We start from the raw sequence: 18,914 nt of genomic DNA on the forward strand, positions 1-18,914 counted from the left end.
TATGAGCAAGTCCCCTCCACAGCCCAAATTTCGCCTGAGGCGTGACTGAAATATGGGTGGTTACGTTAACCCAACCTTTCTTGCATCAAAATAGAACCAAATTAAATAAAAGCCACATGGGGTTTATATGTACTTCTCACTTACATCAGCTCCCCATTTTATAAAATGTGAGCAAATTTTAAATAAGTTACATAAATAAAGCATATCCTGTATTCAAAAAGCTCAAGTCCAATTTGTCATTTTCTTGAACGGAAAAGTCAGAGGACCACATATAAATTGCGATCCAAGCTGACAGGAAGCAGATGACATTAATGCACAAATTATGTTTCAGTTTCATCCTCCCAGAGAGTTGTACACAGATGTCAATGAGAAACTCTCGTTTAATTATGCCTGTCTGTCCTGGTGTGTGGCAGAAGTGTTTTTTTTTTGGGGGGGGGGTGGATGAATCCCTCCTAGTTAGAACTTAGGAAACTTGCCTGATGTGGAAGTCCAACTCAGCAGGGATTAAGGGGGGGGGCACCGAAAAAATGACATTGCAACCTAATCTACAGGCATCCACAATAGGAGGCATTCAAAATATTATGCTGATCAATTGCTCCATCAAACTTTGTAGGAGGTTTGCCTTCAATAGCAATTTAAAATCAGGATTGTGTTGCAGACCACCGCCACAGACACCAGTTATTCAGCTCTGTCCTATGTAACTGAACAGAACATGCAGAAAGCTATTTGAGCTTTATTTTTAGGACACTACTTTAAAAAACCCAAAAAAACCACATCCTAAAAAAATATCCTAGAAGCCACCGCAAATCCACTTCACTGTCTAAATCTACCACTTAAGTTATTATCCAGCTACACATTATAAGCTCTGTGACAGCCCAGTTTCCCTGCATAGTGCTCGGAATAAATACAACTCCTAAAATCCGTTGCCCGGTTCACAGAGGAATCCATGAATGAGCCCATGCACGTTGAGAAGCCTCCAGGTGGCTGCTGTTGTTGTTCAGTCGTTCAGTCGTGTCCGACTCTTCGTGACCCCATGGACCAGAGCACGCCAGGCACGCCTATCCTTCACTGCCTCTCGCAGTTTGGCCAAACTCATGTTAGTAGCTTCGAGAACACTGTCCAACCATCTCATCCTCTGTCGTCCTCTTCTCCTTGTGCCCTCCATCTTTCCCAACATCAGGGTCTTTTCTAGGGAGTCTTCTCTTCTCATGAGGTGGCCAAAGTACTGGAGCCTCAACTTCAGGATCTGTCCTTCTAGTGAGCACTCAGGGCTGATTTCCTTCAGAATGGATAGGTTTGATCTTCTTGCAGTCCATGGGACTCTCAAGAGTCTCCTCCAGCACCATAATTCAAAAGCATCAATTCTTCGGCGATCAGCCTTCTTTATGGTCCAGCTCTCACTTCCGTACATTACTACTGGGAAAACCATAGCTTTAACTATACGGACCTTTGTCGGCAAGGTGATGTCTTTGCTTTTTAAGATGCTGTCTAGGTTTGTCATTGCTTTTCTCCCAAGAAGCAGGCGTCTTCTAATTTCGTGACTGCTGTCACCATCTGCAGTGATCGTGGAACCCAAAAAAGTGAAATCTCTCACTGCCTCCATTTCTTCCCCTTCTATTTGCCAGGAGGTGATGGGACCAGTGGCCATGATCTTAGTTTTTTTGATGTTGAGTTTCAGACCATATTTTGCGCTCTCCTCTTTCACCCTCATTAAAAGGTTCTTTAATTCTTCCTCACTTTCTGCCATCAAGGTAGTGTCATCAGCATATCTGAGGTTGTTGATATTTTTTCCGGCAATCTTAATTCCGGTTTGGGATTCATCCAAGGTGGCTGCAATAGCTACCAAATAGGACAGCTGCCATATAGTCAGTTGACGATGCCCCCAGCCAACCCTTTGCCAGTGCCACTGGTTGCTCAGCCTCCCTCCAGCTTCTTCTTGGATCGCAAAGAAGACAATAGCTGCAACATCCTTATTGTCCTCTACTGATCCAAATCAAAGAAGCCACCAGGTGTTGACTCGGAAAGTGAACTGACAGATGGGTCACTGAGCAGTGGCGTAGGAAGGGCGGGGCGTAGGGAGCACTCTGCCTCGGGTTCCAGGGGAGGGGGGAGTGAAACTCCCTAGCCCCTCCCGCCACTCCCCCGCTGCCCGGCACCCTGTCTGTGCTTCTTTACTGACGGACAGGACAGCCCCATGACCTGCCACTCACTTGCCGGCTTGCCGTGGGAGCAGCAATGCCGGCCCAGATGCGCAGTGCATCCGACGTGCGTTGTGACATCATGATGCACGTGCCATGACGCCCCGACCCCAGGGGGGTGCCTCCACTCCGCTGCCCTGGGCGGTGAAGAGGCTTCCTCCACCACTGTCACTGAGAAAACATTAGCCATCTGCATAAAGCCACGTGGCTTACAAGAGTCTTGAATGCTCATTTGTAGACTCTGTGTAAACTTGTCCTTAAGTTGAGTTTCTTCTCTTCACCTACCATATCTGAGTATTCCAATATTATTACAACATTTTCTTGCTGGAACAGCGGGATTAAAAAAGAAAGAAATCTGTTTAATAGGTTTCTTTTAAAAACATATATGACACACTTCCCCCCTCCAATACCCCCATTGAGTCCCCTGGGTTTAAAAACATGCATAGGCACTACCAGTCATCCTCGAGGAAACTGCTCACAATGTGGTGAACAATAACAAAGAAAAGAAACAAACAAGCTTGTTAACAGTAATATATAAAAACAAAAGAAGCAGTCCGCACAAGATTACTGAGATTTAGCCTCTAGCACAACAGTAGGAAACAAACCCACCAACTCAGCCCTCTCCTTCAAGAAAAAGCCTGTGCAGAAAGTTAAGCCTCCAAGCTGTTTCCGGAAAGCCTGCAGGGTACAGCACTGGCAGGTAAGATGTGCCATTTAGGATCTGCAGGGAGGAACATGTCGTAACCCACCTGCGTGGGGTACGTTTTAATGCCTTCATTCAAATGCTAGGGATTGGAGTAAAGCTGCTGGACAAAAACACAGCAGTTCCATTACCCTGGCAATAACAAAAACAATCGGGACAAGATGAAGTAAGCTAATCCAAATTCACACGCAACCTGGAAATCGTGCTCATCTGATGAGGAGCCTGTTCAACAGCAAGCTGTTCTCTTGCCAAAGGCACACCTAGTGCCTAACCAAGCACCTCTTGCAACTCTGTGTGGCGAATATTGCTCTTGCCGCACAAAAGCAGGCAATAGGAACCTGATATGGGTGGAAGAAGTAGCCTGCATTTTATTGAAAGGTTTCCTTACTAGCAGCTTCTTGGAAGGCTCGTTCCGCAATAAAAATCCAACGTTCACACAGATAAACGCCATATGCAACAAGATGATCCGCGTGGCAATTTATTGATCTCCCTCCCCTTTGCAAGTTTTGATGGCGTGGGCAATGCCTGCAAAAAGTCACCCAACCGCTGTTTAGGCATCGTGGCATGTGAACCGTGAGGTTTACTTGGAAGGAATGAACAAGCATGCATTAAAAGAAAGAAAGAAATTGACACAGAGACTTGCAAACAAGCTATGACAAACCGGGAATATTCTCCAAGGAAATCTGCAGCAGTTTACACGAGACAAGAAAAGAGGAGGGGTAAAGCGTCATTGTTTCTAATGTGGCAGGCAAGGTTGAAGGGGCCACACCTGGCTGTGGTCAGGTCGCTGGTACAAGTCGCGAAGAAAGCTGGGAGGACCTTGATGGAGACTGAACCTTTGAGCAAGAGCCGGTTTCAGCAAGAGAAAGGCAGAGATAACAATTGCACCCACCTATTACTGCTTTGGACGACTTCCATCTCAGTGTATCTGAAGAAGTGTGCATGCACACGAAAGCTCATACCAAGAACAAACTTTGTTGGTCTCTAAGGTGCTACTGGAAGGAATTTTTTATTTTATTTTGTTTTGCTTTGGACGAATATTTGAAAGCAAGTTAGCAGCCATAGACCCATTTCCCTGCTGACCTTTTGCTGAACTCGCTGGGCTGGAGAAAGGGAGCTTTGTGCCAATACTGTGGGGCAAGGCTCGAAGGCTGCCGTTTTGGAATTTTGGCACGTGGTTTCAAAAGGCACCTGAACTTGCGTTAAAAACAAAGTGGGGTGGGGTGTGGGGAGACCTTTAAAATCCACCAGTGTTTTAGGAGAGAGCCAAGGGCATGGCATTCTCCTCTGTCACCTGGAAACCATTTAGTACAGAAAAGGAAAAAAAACCCACTGCTGTGCTAAAGCAGCAACAACAACCCCACACATTCCAGGCCCCAGAGTCAGCTATGCTTGATCATTGGGGTGAAAACAGCAGCAGTTGAAGAGTGCAAAGACAACCCAAAGCAGCCTGATTGGAGCAACGCCTCCCCTGATTTAGTACTGGGCAGATGTTAATCATTTCCACATTTGTACATAATAAACCACGTTAAGTCTCAAAGGACCACATCGCTTCTTGTCATGTTAAGTATCGAACGGAGGCTTAAAATGCAAAGAGAAACATCCAAAGCAGGGCTGAACCGAGAGCACTTGCTCTATTTCAGAAACCTTTCCCACCAAAAAGCACCCAGCTCTCAACTATTTCCCAGCAATGGTTGTAAAAAAAGGTTCACCTGGTTCATTTACATCGGGGATGTTGAACTTCAGACTCAGGGGCCAAATGCGCCCTCCCAAGCCTCACCACCTGGCCCTTGGGACACTCCACAAGCCACACCCCCTTCTCAGCCCCACTCACCTCACAGAGTGTTTGTTGTGGGGGAGGAAGGGAAAGGAGATTGTTGGCCACTTTGAGACTCCTTAGGGTAGTGATAAAGTGGGATATCAAATCCAAACTCCTCTTCTTCTCCCCAGCCCCCACCCCTGGCCCTGCTTTGCATCATCCTTGAGTGATTTTGTCTGGCTGGAATGTTATCTTTGAATCCTGCTTCCTGCTTGCTGGGATGAAGGACGTTTGTAGAAATTATCCTTCTGCATAAAACTAAATTTTACATCCATTGCTTTGCCCACTTTTGCCTCTGGCAATTTCCACCGCTTGCATCTGGCCCCCCAGAAGGTTACTCAGAAAGCAGCGTGGCCCTCAGAAAGTAAAAGGTTTCCCACCACTGATTTACACTGTCCTTTCTTCCTCAACTGGCTTCACCTCGCCTCAGTGATATCATCAGAGTCAACTCCAATTGAGCAGTAACAGGTCTGTGATGCCCTCACATGTCACTCCATCGTGACATGGTCTCTCCTGTGTTAAACTCAGAAGGAGAAAGAATCAGAATCTAGAGAGAGAGAAAATGCTAAAGCATCAGTGAGCAGGATGAGAATAAATGGTGAATATTCTCAAATGCAAGTTTGTTTTTCCCTGGGAAATATTTCTGCATACACTGCCACCCAGAAGCAGCATTTTTGGACTGAAAATGACAACAGGAGACTATTTAGAGCAGCCCTACGTACAAGTCTCCCTCTACTAGAACAATTGAGGATTCACTGGGAGACCAATCTTGCCCATTACACATATGATGTGGAATTTAAAAATTCCCTGACCTTGGAATACTGTCATCACAGCTGTGGCCTAAAAATGGACTACTGGATGTAGCCAAGAGCAGCAATCTATAAATTTTGGGATGGAGGCTACACATGGGGTTGAATCCTTGGCACTGGATTCATAACATCCCAGTTAATATTCATTTTGATTTCTAGCCCATACTAATATTAAGGCAACCAGCAAAAAGTTGCCTTATTGCTTCCGTTCTTCACTCTCCAGAAGGTATGTCAAGGGCTTTCCAAAAAGGTAACCCCCCAAAAATGAGCATCGGTGTAGCATATGAACTTCCAAGGGAGCCCTTGTTTAGTGACAATTCTCTTAGACTTGGCCACACTCCTCGGCTGTGAAGCAGTAAATGTAATTTTGATAACGAAACCATTTTATCCATAGAGTTTCTGAAAAGAAAAAGAGTCAATTTTCTCCACTGTTTAACTAGAGTACCAAATTCCATATAAAGTGATTCATAGTCATTTGCATATAGACTGTCCATTTTATTTGATATTTTAATTTCCAAATATCGTATTGGTCATGATTTTCAATTACAGCAGAAAATCAACTTTGTCTTTCTTTAATTTGATGTTACACTAATGCCTATTTTTTTTTTTAATGTTGCTTCCTTATTCACTTTATAGCCTGCCAATAACCCTTATTCTACTAGCAGCAATTCTGTTGCTGCCAAGATAGCTCATGGCTCACTGGCCAAATTCCTGGTGAACTGCTTAGTGCCGGCTGGTTGCTGACCTAGGTTGGCGTTGATCTGATCCAAGAAAGCAAAAAAAGTGCATACTCGGGATCACTTAGCACAGATTAGCTATGCATTAAGAGAGTCGAAATAGGCACTCTTAATTTGTAAATTAAAAAACAAAACAAAACACCAGCACGTCTTGACATTTTAGTCCTAAGAAAAGCATAAGGAGAAGGAATAAAAGTCTTTCTTCCATATTATCAGGGGTGGGGAAGCTGATGAGACTCACCAGATGTTGCTCGAGACAACACACGCATCATCCCTGACCATTGGCCATGCTGATGGGAGTTGGAGTCCAACAACATCTGGAGGGCCATAGATCCCCAACCCATATAAATAATGCTACTGGTACCTCTAACAGAACAAAAGTCAGGCCATGTCACAGCCACACTGGAAAACCTAGGAGAGACAAATTTCTGGTAACACAGTCTGTAACCGAACAGTTACAGGAGCTGGGGAAGGAGATAATTTTCCATTTTTCCATTGCAGGTTGCAAGCACTGCTGAAACTCTCAGCACGAGGCGTTCTCTGCAGTCCTGACCAGGATTTCTTTATTTTTTTATTTTTTAAGTAACTTCAAGGTGAAGTTTCCCTCCAGAACAACTCTTTTTATTTATTTATTGTTAGTTCATACAGACACCAATCCTGAATACTGAGCCCAGGCTGACATTTTTCCCCCCTACAAAGGCCCTGGGAGGTAAATGCTTGTTATTTCTGAAACGTTTCTGCTTTCCTTTTTTCCAAAAACACCACGTGGTGCAGGGTTGATTCGAGGTCACTGGAAAGAGGACTCTTTTCACAAGACGCAGGGAGAAGACTACCTGCTTATGTCCCACGGCTCTGTATTTACATTTTATACCGACCAGGAAAACCTGAAAAACTTAAAAGGCACCAGTCCTCCCAGAATCGGTGCGGCAGCAAAGAAGCAAACCTGGGTCCCAAAAAGTACGTATTGAAAGATATGGCCTAATGAAGATTATAAATCCGAGAGGGAGGTGGTAGGCTGTTTTAAAACCCATTTTTAAAACAACTGTTAAGTGTTACTAACCATACTAGAGACTTTCATATGTAAAAAAAAAAGACTCTGTCCTCCTGGTGCCCTGTTCCCTTTGTATTCAAGGAGATAATGCCAAAGAAGAAGAAGAAGAAGAGTTTGGATTTGATATCTCGCTTTATCACTACCCGAAGGAGTTTCAAAGCGGCTAACATTCTCTTTTCCCTTCCTCCCCCACAACAAACACTCTGTGAGGTGAGTGGGGCTGAGAGACTTCAGAGAAGCGTGACTAGCCCAAGGTCACCCAGCAGCTGCATGTGGAGGAGCGGAGACGCGAACCTGGTTCACCAGATAACGAGTCTACTGCTCTTAACCACTACACCACACTGGCTCTCAGTGTGGAGAGATCCTTAGCTGGATTTAGCCCATCTACTTCATCGGTAGTGGTAATTCTGGGAGCTCACAAACAGCACTGGAAGGTGATAGCCACCCCATTATTTTTCCTGCCCATCGGCTATTCATGCGTATGCCTTTTAATTGCCCTTCCTATGATGCATTCAGAGTGTCACACTGTAATGCAATTATTGCCAGGAATGGTTAACAGCCATGGTGTTGTTTTTCCCTAGCAAAAAAATAAAATAAAAATTTTTTAAAGCCATTGTTGCATCTTTGTGGCATTTCCACCTATTTCACTTGTTAATTATGCATTACAGACCTTTGGTGCTTTTGGCCACAGAGATCATTGATAAAATATTAGTCATGCATGAATTAAATTAGCCCCAATTCCACAAGGGCAATTCGGGAGTTGAGACACGATTACGCGTATTGCTCTCCAGACCGGACTCAGCACAAGTCAGAAAGAAGAGGCATAGCTCAGGGGAAATCCTCTGCATACAGAGTCCTCTGCATACCCAGGAATGCACAAGACATATCCTAATTTAGGGGATGTGTGCTACCCACACACTAGTAGACCATTGGCTGCTGCTGCCAGCTCTGACAATACTAAATATTTGCTCAGGATCAGGCAACCAGAAGCCTATTTCAGCCACCTTTTCCTTACTTTCCAATAGTTGATTAGAAATCAAAGTACAAACCATTTGCTAGGTGTGGAAATGCCTGCACACAGCCTGGCACATGCAAGGATCAGATTCATTGCTAGTCTTAGTAAGTCTTGCATGGACCGTACTACCAAATGGGGAAATCCTCCACCAGCTCTCTATGAACAAGTGTGTGTGTGTGTGTGTGTGTGTGTGTGTGTGTTAAAAAAAGTTCACAATCCAGAATATGGAGATATTAAAAGTTTGTTTGCTATTTAAAGAAAAGTGCACACAAGATTGACAGTGAGATTTTAAAACACACTTTGATAATGACGTTTTAAAATTAAGGTTTTGTTGTTTTCACTATATCACGCAATAATGCTGTGTTCGTAGCCTTTGAGGGTGCTTGGCTGTTGAAACCTGCCATCTAGTGGGATTGTCCACTCACTAAGCACACCCAAAAGCTTCACATAATGACACAGGCCCACAGCTGTAAAAGGGAGAAGAGATGTATTCAGGGATAAATGTTAGTTAGGATGCTGAATTTCATTTTTATTAACTGAAGGGAAGATAGAGGGTAAGTATCAAAGCAACAAGGTCTTCAACAGGACAAAGATCACCCACCTCCACATTTAAGGCCCTTTTCACCCCCCATCCCCCCGCCAGCTATAGGCTCTTGCTTCTCATAAACCTTAGGCACACTAGCAGAGGTCAATGTGATCTCCAAACTAGCCCACATCTGTCAAGAACCGCAGTTCCCCTAGAGCTTTGCGGCTGGGGCAGGAAAGCCAAATTTCATTCATCTTGAACTGCTGGGCTTTTGATAGCAGGGAAGTCAAACAGGTTTTTCCAGACAGGGTAATGGGGAAAAAGACAAGCCAGTTAAAAAGGGGGGGGGGAGACACACAGGCTCAGTTCTGTGTCTGCAATACTGCACAAGGTCTCTTTTAATGACTAGCAGAAACCACCCTATATGCAAACAGCTTGAAGCTGTGTGTTGGGTCTGGGCAGTGAATGCTCCGAACATTGGCTTCCTAAGCTAGATCTTGGATCCGATTCCCATATGCATGTATGTTTATTTCACTACAGGAGGCAGAATAACCATGAAGCCTGTTGGGGGGGGGGGAAGGACTGCGTTTGGGGTTGCATTCTGAGACGACATGAAATTTCCCCCTGCGGTGTTTACATATGTGAAGTAAGTAATAATGGAGTAAAATAAAAATAATTCCATGCACGATGGGTCATTCACACATGCAGGGCATCAAGCAGCAAACACGTAGATGTGAGCCATCTCTAAATTGGAAGGAAAATGACTGTCACACTGACTCAGTATCCTGAGCTATCTAAAGTGGTATGCAATTCCTCCTATTATTTTTGTTTGGATTTTTGAAGATTTCAGAACAGCATCTATACATATTATCGGAAAATCCAAAGGCACTCGGCTGCCCCCTGTTGGCTTTGGGTAAATAATGAACTCTGTGACCTGAAGACTAGTTATTTGGCTAATATATATTACCATTGCTCAGTATATCAACAATTGCAAACAGCTTCCACGCAGGTTAGGCTGTCATGGGACTGGTGTCATGTTTGCCAACAATGACCCACATTGTTCAGCATTCTTTAACTGGTGTCAGAGTGCCTCAGGCTTCAATGACTCCAGGGAGGCAGTGGTGCTGGAATCAGTGATCTCTATATATTAGCACAGAATCACGATTCAGTTACGTATGTGATAGCATGTTTATGTTTTGTTTTTAAAAAAGCTCCTTTGCCATCCATGAAATATCATGCAAAGAAAGCCTCACAAGTACTTGTACGCAAGAAGTGCCTTTCCAGATATATTGTTGCAGAGGACGTGCAAATGTCTGTGGGCGGGTGGTGTTTGACAGCAGTATGATTGTGAGCACTAGCGCTTGTGCACATGATTGCTGTAACCGACCAGCACCTCTGGTAGAAGCCGGCAGGCTTTGATGTCCTTTTTATTGACAATGCAAATCAGGGCACGTATCTTACAAGGAAGGATAGCTTCAGGGTAGATAAGATAGCTCCTTGCCCCCTTTCCCATGACTACAAAAGCCAAGAGAGACAAAGCAAAGTATCACGTGCGGAATACACCAAGCTAAATGTGAGAAATTATGTAAGCTTGCTTAATGCTTATAACTGATAAAGGCCACAGAATTTTGATTGTCTAGGTGTGGGATTTCTTACAGTCCTGAACACAAGCTCAGCAGAAGGTTCTGCAGCAGGGGGACAGACCCTCCCTGCCCCAGCTATAACAACATGTGGATCAGTCAAAGATGAGCTCTCTGAAACTGCAGGCAAACCATTTCAAATCGAAACTGCAGCCCGTTCCCCCATTGACTTGTCCACTCAGCTCCTGAGATCAGCAGTTGATCTCGTATCTAATCTGAACAAACAGGCAGCAAACACCCTTTGCTTCTTGGTGTCTCTGTCCTCTCCTTTGTTGTACTACTCCCGCCATCTCATTTGCACGTCCAGCCCTGCCCATTGAAACTAATCGCCAAGTATCAACAGATCTATGTCTGTCGTAATAGCAGAGTGAAATGGTAAAGAACAGAGGGAGTCAACAAAGGCGTGCGGAAATTCAAAGCACATCCATGGTATGCATTTTCTAGGCTTACCTGTCTGTAGGTGCATATGATGATTTCCCTCAAGTGATAGTGCATGGGTGTCATCGTCTCACTCACTGTATCCAGTGCCATATCTACTTCCTTCTTCATTCGGTGTCCCTCTGGCAACATCTGCACCACCTTCATGACCACCTGGCAGACAAAAGCCCAGCTTAACATGAAACCTTCCCACCTGGAATGTTCTCTTTCACAAAGACCAAATGTTAAGCCACTGACATTTTATTCTGGGGAAGTAAAAAGGGAAATAGTTTGCCCCTCCCCCCCCAAAAGACCATTTCTGGAATTCTGTTCCCTACTAGTTTTGTAAAAACATCACATAAGGGACAGAAAAGTACAAATGCCAGTCCCAAGAATGTACACTTAGCTCCGACCCTTTAGATCCCTTTAACGCAGCCTTGCAAATAAGCCCACAAGAGTTACCAGCCTGCAAAAATGTCTTACTGACCTCCTGGGTATGGTGGTATAAACCCACCCAATAGCATGGAAGATGTGGATCATGCCAGATTCAGATCACCACTGACGAAAGATTCTGTTCCTCAATATTTTGTTTTCGCCCCTTTCTTTTCTGAGCTGCAAACTAAGGTAGCGGTGCCAAGTTGAGCTCAATATTGGGGGGGGGGGCACCGCGCATGCATAATGTCACATGTGTGACGCCCCCCCACCCAATCCAGCCAGGCCGACTTGGCCCACCATCCCACACCCATCCACTGCCAGCCCCCTTACTTTTTTGAAAAGATGCTTCACCTTGCACATCCCTGGCAAAGATGCTCTGGCGATTGTCAAAGGGACACATGGGTCGAAGATGCTTCGCCTTGCCAGGTTGCCAGGAACTCAAAAGGATGTGGCAGGGCTAAACATCTTTGTCCTGGTGTGTCCTTTTGAGGTTCACCACATTGGGGGGGTGGAGCTCTTGAAAATTCTGGTCCTCGGAATTCAGTTACTGCAGAGGGAGCGGGAGAGATGTGGCAGAAACCGATGTCAACAGCAACCAAGCAAGATGGAAGATCACCTGTGCACTCAGATGTGTTGTTGGTGATAGTCCTGGCTTATTTATTTGTGGCGGTTAAGGCTGCCCTTTCAGAAACATTACCTTAAGAATATTCTGTTGCCTCATTTTAAAAGTGGAAGATACGCACCTCAAACTCTCCTTTGGTGTACTTGGCATCAGGCACGCTGACAATTTCATCTTCAATCATCTCAGGGATTCCCTGAAGCACCAAGAAGAGGAGTCTTAGGTTTGATTATTGAGCAACACAAGAGAGAAACCATAACAGTATCACAGAATTGCTAACTGCAATATATGGCTGCTTATGAAGTGAGTAACATGCCATGTAAGACACAGGGAACTGTGAATATTGTAGAATTCTGGTACTTTTCACTTTCTACATTTTAGAAAAGGTATCATTCTTTTTTAAAATGTATCCTTTATCCATTATTTCTATTTACGTATCTTGCATAGGTTAAGAAAATTCCTTACCCCCCCCAAAAAATATTAAAGTGGTTTATGTATGTAACAACAGCAGCTGGGATTCTTTATGCGAGAAGTGGAAGCAAGAGGTTCCCACGAAAGAAGAATGGATAAGCAAGATAATGGACTATGCAAAACTGGGAAAAATTAACAGCAAAATTAATTAAATTAACAGCAAAATTTAAGTAGTCCTTTTTTGGACTACTTAAAGAAATATCAGGGTACAGTGAACTCGCGAGCAGGATTTGAGCTGTGAGCAACAGGAGTAATTAGATTATAATATTGTGGTTTTGATTTTAAAGACAGAAAATAGGGTGCAGCGGAAGGTGAGAAAGAACAACTCCAAGAAAAACGGGATGGGGAGCCAAAAAAAAAATAAGAAAGAGAAAAAATATTATTGTGTCTTGATTGTATATGTTAAAAAGTTGAAACTTAATAAAATATAACTGAAAAAAGAAAAGAAAAAACTAGCCCTTAAAACTGTTTTGCAGAAGCCGAGAGACTTTTAACACCAAGAAGATTTAAACCCTGGGCGCTACACGCATTTCAGGAAGGATTTTTGCCCATAATATCAGGTACCCCGCCCTGCAGAATCCCAGACCCCTCACGGGTCTCCTAATTAGTACATACGTTGAAATGCCAGAGGGTGAGGACAGCAATGACCATGGCTGTGGTGGTTCTTCCTCTGCCACTATGGCAATTGAACACAAAGGCTGTGCGGGAGTCTTCGGCCAGAGCACCCTTCATGGCTTCCAGCAGCTGGTCAAAGTCCTACAGGTGGCACACAAAGGGCATCTGTGAGCAGCCTAGTCTTTCCCAGGTGTGTGTGTGTGTGATTTTCACATGTGTTCAGTACTGTACTCACGGCATGTGCCAAATGTATGTTCTGTCCCTCATAAGGCCTTTAGGTGGCAGCAATGCCCTGATGAGGCAAATTCAATACAAACAGACCAGATTTTAATCACGCTAAGTTGCTGCAAAGGGATTCTAAATAGCACCTAACTAATGCAGATTCCAATGCCTCTTTTAAAGAAGCATAAAGGTAAAGGGTAAAGGGACCCCTCACCATTAGGTCCAGTCGCAAACAACTCTGGGGTTGCGGTGATCATCTCACTCTATAGGCCGAGGGAGCCGGTGTTTGTCTGCAGACAGCTTCTGGGTCATGTGGCCAGCATGACTGAGCTGCTTCTGGCGAGCCAGAGCAGCGCACGGAAACGCCGTTTACCTTCCCACTGGAGCGGTACCTATTTATCTACTTGGCACTTTTGGCATGCTTTCGAACTGCTAGGTTGGCAGGAGCTGAGACTGAGCAATGGGAGCTCATCCCGTCGTGGGGATTCGAACCGCCGACCTTCTGATCGGCAAGCCCTAGGCTCAGGGTTTATTGTGGAGGACAGGCCCATCCCCATCCAGGTGCTGAGCAGCTTGAGACTTTAGTTGAGTCATGTTAACTGTGTCACATAATTTGGAGAGGTGCAAAAACCACAGGACAACTGCATTTCATGAAGCACAAATCAGGTCTGTTTACTTAAAAACACGAAGACGATAAAGTCCCTGGGGGCATCCCTATTGCAAAATCAAGTGGACGGGGCAAAGGGGGGGGGTGGAAAAAAATAATGGCTCCTGGTTTTTTTGTCTAGTTGAACAAATGGTTTTAGGACAAAACATTATGTGCAGCCGTAAAATTATTTTTTTTCACAAGAGGCTTCACTTCCCTGCCCCCACCCACCCACCCAAAAAATAAAGGCACCCACAAAAGGCTGGACTATTCAGTAGGAGGCTAGCCAAGCGGAGAGAAGGGTTGCTTAAGTATCAGCCATCTTAAAATTCTCCATGTGGGAGAAGGTGTGGGGGGGGGGAGATATGGGGTCCCTGTGTGGTGCTTACCTTTTCCTTAGGAGAACAGAAGTCTGGGATGGGAACCCGTTTATACGCCAACCCCTGACAGGTGCTCTTGTGTTGGTTGAAGACCTCCTGCATGGTCAGGCATGTCTTTAACATTTTCATCTGCTTCTCCTGCTCCAGATAGACCTCGAGCCATTTCTGGGATTTCAGCAGGTCATTCTTCAAAACAGATTCGAGTTTCTGAAGGAGGGACAATGAGGCCAAACAAACAAACAAACAAACAGCTCGTTAGGAATTACCAGCCTCACTTATTTACGATTCCCCTCCCCACAATCCTTGTGTGCCTACTTTTCGTAACTGCATGCCTCTGACAAAATGGAACGAGGCCTATGAAAGCTGATGCCATTAATAATGATGAATTTTTAAAGATTTAAATTGGTGCTCTCCCCCCCACCCAAAAAAAGAAAAGAAAAACCAAAGCCTTGTAATTGGGATGGAGGCTCCGAAGATGCTGACTAATCGTTTTGTGTATGCAACAACTGTGACGGGAAGAGATTCCAACCCAAAAAGAATAGCTTATAAAAGTAATAGATTATGCTGAAATGGTGAAATTGACTGCAAAAACTAAGGGACCCAAACGATGAACTGTTTATGGAAAACTGGAGGCCTTTTTTATACTGTCGTAGTATTATAGCGATATTAAATCGTGAGCAGGACTCGAGATACGGGGGGGGGGATGGAGTTGGGGGGGTTGATAAAAAGCATAATGCAGCAACCAAGGGTAAGAACAAAAACACCAGGTTGGGAAGACAAAAAGAAATATGTAAGAGAATGGTATATTGTATGCGAAGCAAATTTGTTTAAATCTTTGAGAAACAATAAAAATCAATTAAAAAAAGAAAAGAAAGAAAGCCGATCAATTTAAGGCTTCAAGGTGCTCCAAAGTGGAATTAAAAAAAATAAATGGAGTGAGCCAATAATACTTTCAAACTCAATTCGTCTGATAAATAATGCAGGGGGAGAACAAGCAAGGCTGGCATCTATTATTTCTAAGAGAGAGGATCGATCAGCTCCATATGGAGACGCAAAGGTTAAATCTGGAAAAGACAACAGGCTGAAAAATGTCCTTTGTGATGAGCACACATTATTTACTCGGATGCAGCAAAATGCCACCATGGATACGCGTCCCCCTTGTTCACTCCTGCATTGTAACAGTTTAAAAACCAGGGCTTGGGGTGGGCGTGCACAACAGTTAGCCTGTCACACCAATACAACAACAGCCACAATGAAAGATGCAACATGCCATCAAATGTAAACAGACAGTAAGAATCTCCTTGTTGGATACTTTTTAACTGCACAGCATCCTTAGAAGCCAGCCTAGAGAAACACTATAATTTTTTTCCAATTCATGCAGAGTGTCTTGCCTGCTGTGAAATGCTAACTGCCAGATCAACCCAAAAGTTTCCCAATACTTGCCTGGCGAAGGGAAAAGGAGAAGTTAAAAGCGCCTGAGCTCTCACCTCCAGCTGTTCAGGTGATGTAGCAGGCACTGTAATCTGCTGCTCCAGGTTGCCAACCTCCCGGATGGTGTAGGTTTGCTCGTTCCCTTCTAAGACCACATCTTCGCGAAGATTGACCCACAAGATGTGGGAATACTTCCTCTTCGTATCTGTCAGGTAGCTCAAGACATTCCCAATAGCCTGAATAAAATGAGTAATAGTGGTCTTGTAGTAAGGTTAACACTTACTGGGAAATGATATATAATGAATTGAAAAGGATGTTTAAAATAATGTTTGTTTAAAAAAAAACCAGAAGCTTTTCTTTTGGGAATTATAGGCACAGAACTACTGAAACTGTATAGAAACTTATTCATGTATGCTACTACAGCGGCAAAAAAAATGGAAAGAAAGCAGAAAAATGGAAAGAAGCAGAAGTCCCAGCAAAGGAAGAATGGAAACAAAAACTTAAGGAATATGCAGAAATGGCGAAACTTACCGGGAGAATAAGAAACCGAGATAACAAACTTTTTATAAAAGAATGGAAATTGTAAGCAGATAAGAACATTGGCAGGATTGTTATAATAACCTGCAGTTTTATAAATGTATGTATTTAAAGTAGATGAATAAATGAGCAAATCAAGTTAATTTGGATATGGAGAAGATATTAAAAATAAGTTTAAGGAACCGCAGAAAGAGGGGGAAGGATGTCAAGTTTTGAAATATTAAAATGATTGCAAAATTAGTGAAATGTATAAACCTGAAAAGCATGCATAAATAAATTAAATTAAATTAATGCATAATAAATAAATAATAAGAGAATGAATAACTACAATGATGTCTGCATTTATAAAGATTAGAAATGCAACAACCCTACAAGTGGTTAGTTGTGTGACTGTTTCTCAAGGGCTCTCAGTTAGTTTCCTTTTGTTTTCACAACTTCACTGGGTTTCACAGGTGTGGGAAATCTGGAAACTCCATTCTCTCTCTCTCTCTTTTTTTTTAAGGATCAAATTCCTGTTTCGATTTAAATAATAATGCCTGTTTTTAATCTGAGAGCTCTCTGGCCCTATCTCAGTCTCTCTTCCTAGAAACTACACAGCATTGTTCAATTACCTTGGCGTTCGGCTGTGCCATCCCATACACGGGCATCTTGGGGACTCTCCGGAAGTTGGCCACGCTCATCTCCTTGACCGTGCTGAGCACATCTGGAGAAAACCTTTCATCCACCGCCTGCAGCAGAAGCAGAACTCTAAAGGCTGCGGGCAACCAACTAGGAAAAGCTGGACATTCTTTTTGCTCATGCAGTTTCCAGAGACACTTCCTCAAGCACTTCCTGCCTTGGCAAAATCATACTGGGAGGGACAGCAGCTCTTACCAACAACCTCCTTCCAAATCCCAGTTAAACTAAAAACTTAATGTGGTGCCTTTCCAGATGAAGCCCGTCAGCCGCAGCCAACGCGGCCTGCGGTCAGGGATGAGGAGCAGCACAGCCCAACAGCATCCGGGGGGGGCACCAGGTTGGGGAAGGGTGGCCTACAGAAAGTGCAACAATAGTCCCCAAGTCACATGAATGCGATGCAGATCTGAAATCACCCAAAGCATACGCAGATACAGAGGGTAATCTGCTCAATGGGTGGCATTCAACTCTATCCCACTCGGAGCAGACCCACTGAAATTATCGAACCTAACATAGACACATCTACTAACATCAATGGGGCTACTATGAGTAGGGTTAGCACTGAATGCCACCAATGTCCGCTGGTGATCAGGCATGCCTGCGCACACTCACGTTTAACAGAATCCCTGGGAGAACGTGCTGTTACGTTTTACAAAACCTGACTACATCAGAAGAAGAAGGCTGAGCGTGTAGAGGTAGGGGAGAAAGGGGGTATAGTCCAACCCTTTAACAAGGAGATAAATTACATCCACAAGCGGGAGCCAGTGTGGCACAGTGGTTACGGTGTTGGACTATGACCTGGGAGACCAGGGTTCGAATCCCCACTCGGCCTCAGCCTAACCTACCTCACAGGGTTGTTGTGAGGATAAAATGGGGGGGGGGGAGAACTGTGTACGGCACCTTGAGCTCCTCGGAGGAAAGGCGGGATATAAATGTAGTTGTAGCAGTAATAAATAATAAAAATAATTCTTACAGAAATGTAATAAAATGCTGAGCTGCTGTCCAAGATGGCTCCGAAGAAGGGTGTTCAAGAGTCAGGGAGTGTAGGCAGGCTGATCAGGGTAAATATATTTAATAATAATAATAACCACAACAACAATAACTCAAAATAGTTGACTCACCAGCACCCGTGCCCCCTTAGTTATCTGCTCCCCTGTGACCACAAGCTCCGACTGGTTCATGTTGGCCTGGAGCCTGTATAGTTCAGGGTGCCTGCACATCCATCGGCTGAAATCGAGGGCAAAGGCAAGGGGATACTTCCGGTCCAAGAAAGGGAGACAAGACAGACAGGGACACTGTCAGAAGCAGGCTGCAAATCAACGTACTGCACACATCACAAGTAATCATTAGAAAACATGACATCCCGTTGGCACACAAAATAAACCCACTTTATCTTCTCCTTATGGAATAACGCACATTGGCTGAAGATGCCGCTAGCTGAGGCCATAATCTTAGCAGCAGAGAGAATTATGTAAACGTTTTGTTGGGAATGGAAGACACAAGGCACGGCGGCCAAATCTGATGTCGCAGCACAGGATATTAAGGTTGTTCTTTTCCCTTCCCTTCCCTGGAAACCAGTGTTTCTCAACCTGACCGCTGGTGTTGCTAAACTAGGGATGGTGGGATTTGTAGCCCAAAAACAGCTGGAGACCCAAGTTTGGGAAACACTTGATGTAAACCAACATGGCAAATTGTCAAGGGGGCTTGCTTGTTTTAACTAAGCTGAAGGTTTATTTTATACCAGGGCTCGTAATGTTTTCATCATAGTAACCACTGAGTGAACGGCGAAGAGCAGTGGGAACGATAGTGACACTGACAACAGCCAACTTGATGCCATGGCCTTTGGCTAGCACAATAAAAGTTTATCTTACACAAGCCAACTCCCTTTACAATTTGACCTGACCACAGACTCCCAAGAGCAGGCGTAGGCAAACCCGGCCCTCCGGCTGTTTTGGGACTACAACTCCC

General features: G+C 44.3%; 1 protein-coding gene across 4 annotated transcripts in view; it reads right to left on the reverse strand.

Moving 5' to 3' along the window:
- The window catches only part of PALD1 (phosphatase domain containing paladin 1), a 100,898-nt gene that overhangs the window by 22,016 nt on the left and 59,968 nt on the right, over window positions 1-18,914 (reverse strand). For all 4 annotated transcript variants that reach the window (XM_033149097.1, XM_033149095.1, XM_033149096.1 and 1 more), the window contains 7 exons: window positions 18,068-18,202; window positions 16,883-16,999; window positions 15,791-15,970; window positions 14,313-14,510; window positions 13,056-13,196; window positions 12,094-12,165; window positions 10,949-11,089 (listed from right to left, as the gene is read on the reverse strand). In XM_033149097.1, coding sequence (XP_033004988.1) covers window positions 10,949-11,089; window positions 12,094-12,165; window positions 13,056-13,196; window positions 14,313-14,510; window positions 15,791-15,970; window positions 16,883-16,999; window positions 18,068-18,202 — 984 coding nt within the window. The remainder of the gene's footprint in view (window positions 1-10,948; window positions 11,090-12,093; window positions 12,166-13,055; window positions 13,197-14,312; window positions 14,511-15,790; window positions 15,971-16,882; window positions 17,000-18,067; window positions 18,203-18,914) is intronic.

Source organism: Lacerta agilis, chromosome 5 (genome assembly GCF_009819535.1).
Source record: "Lacerta agilis isolate rLacAgi1 chromosome 5, rLacAgi1.pri, whole genome shotgun sequence".
NCBI lineage: Eukaryota > Metazoa > Chordata > Lepidosauria > Squamata > Lacertidae > Lacerta > Lacerta agilis.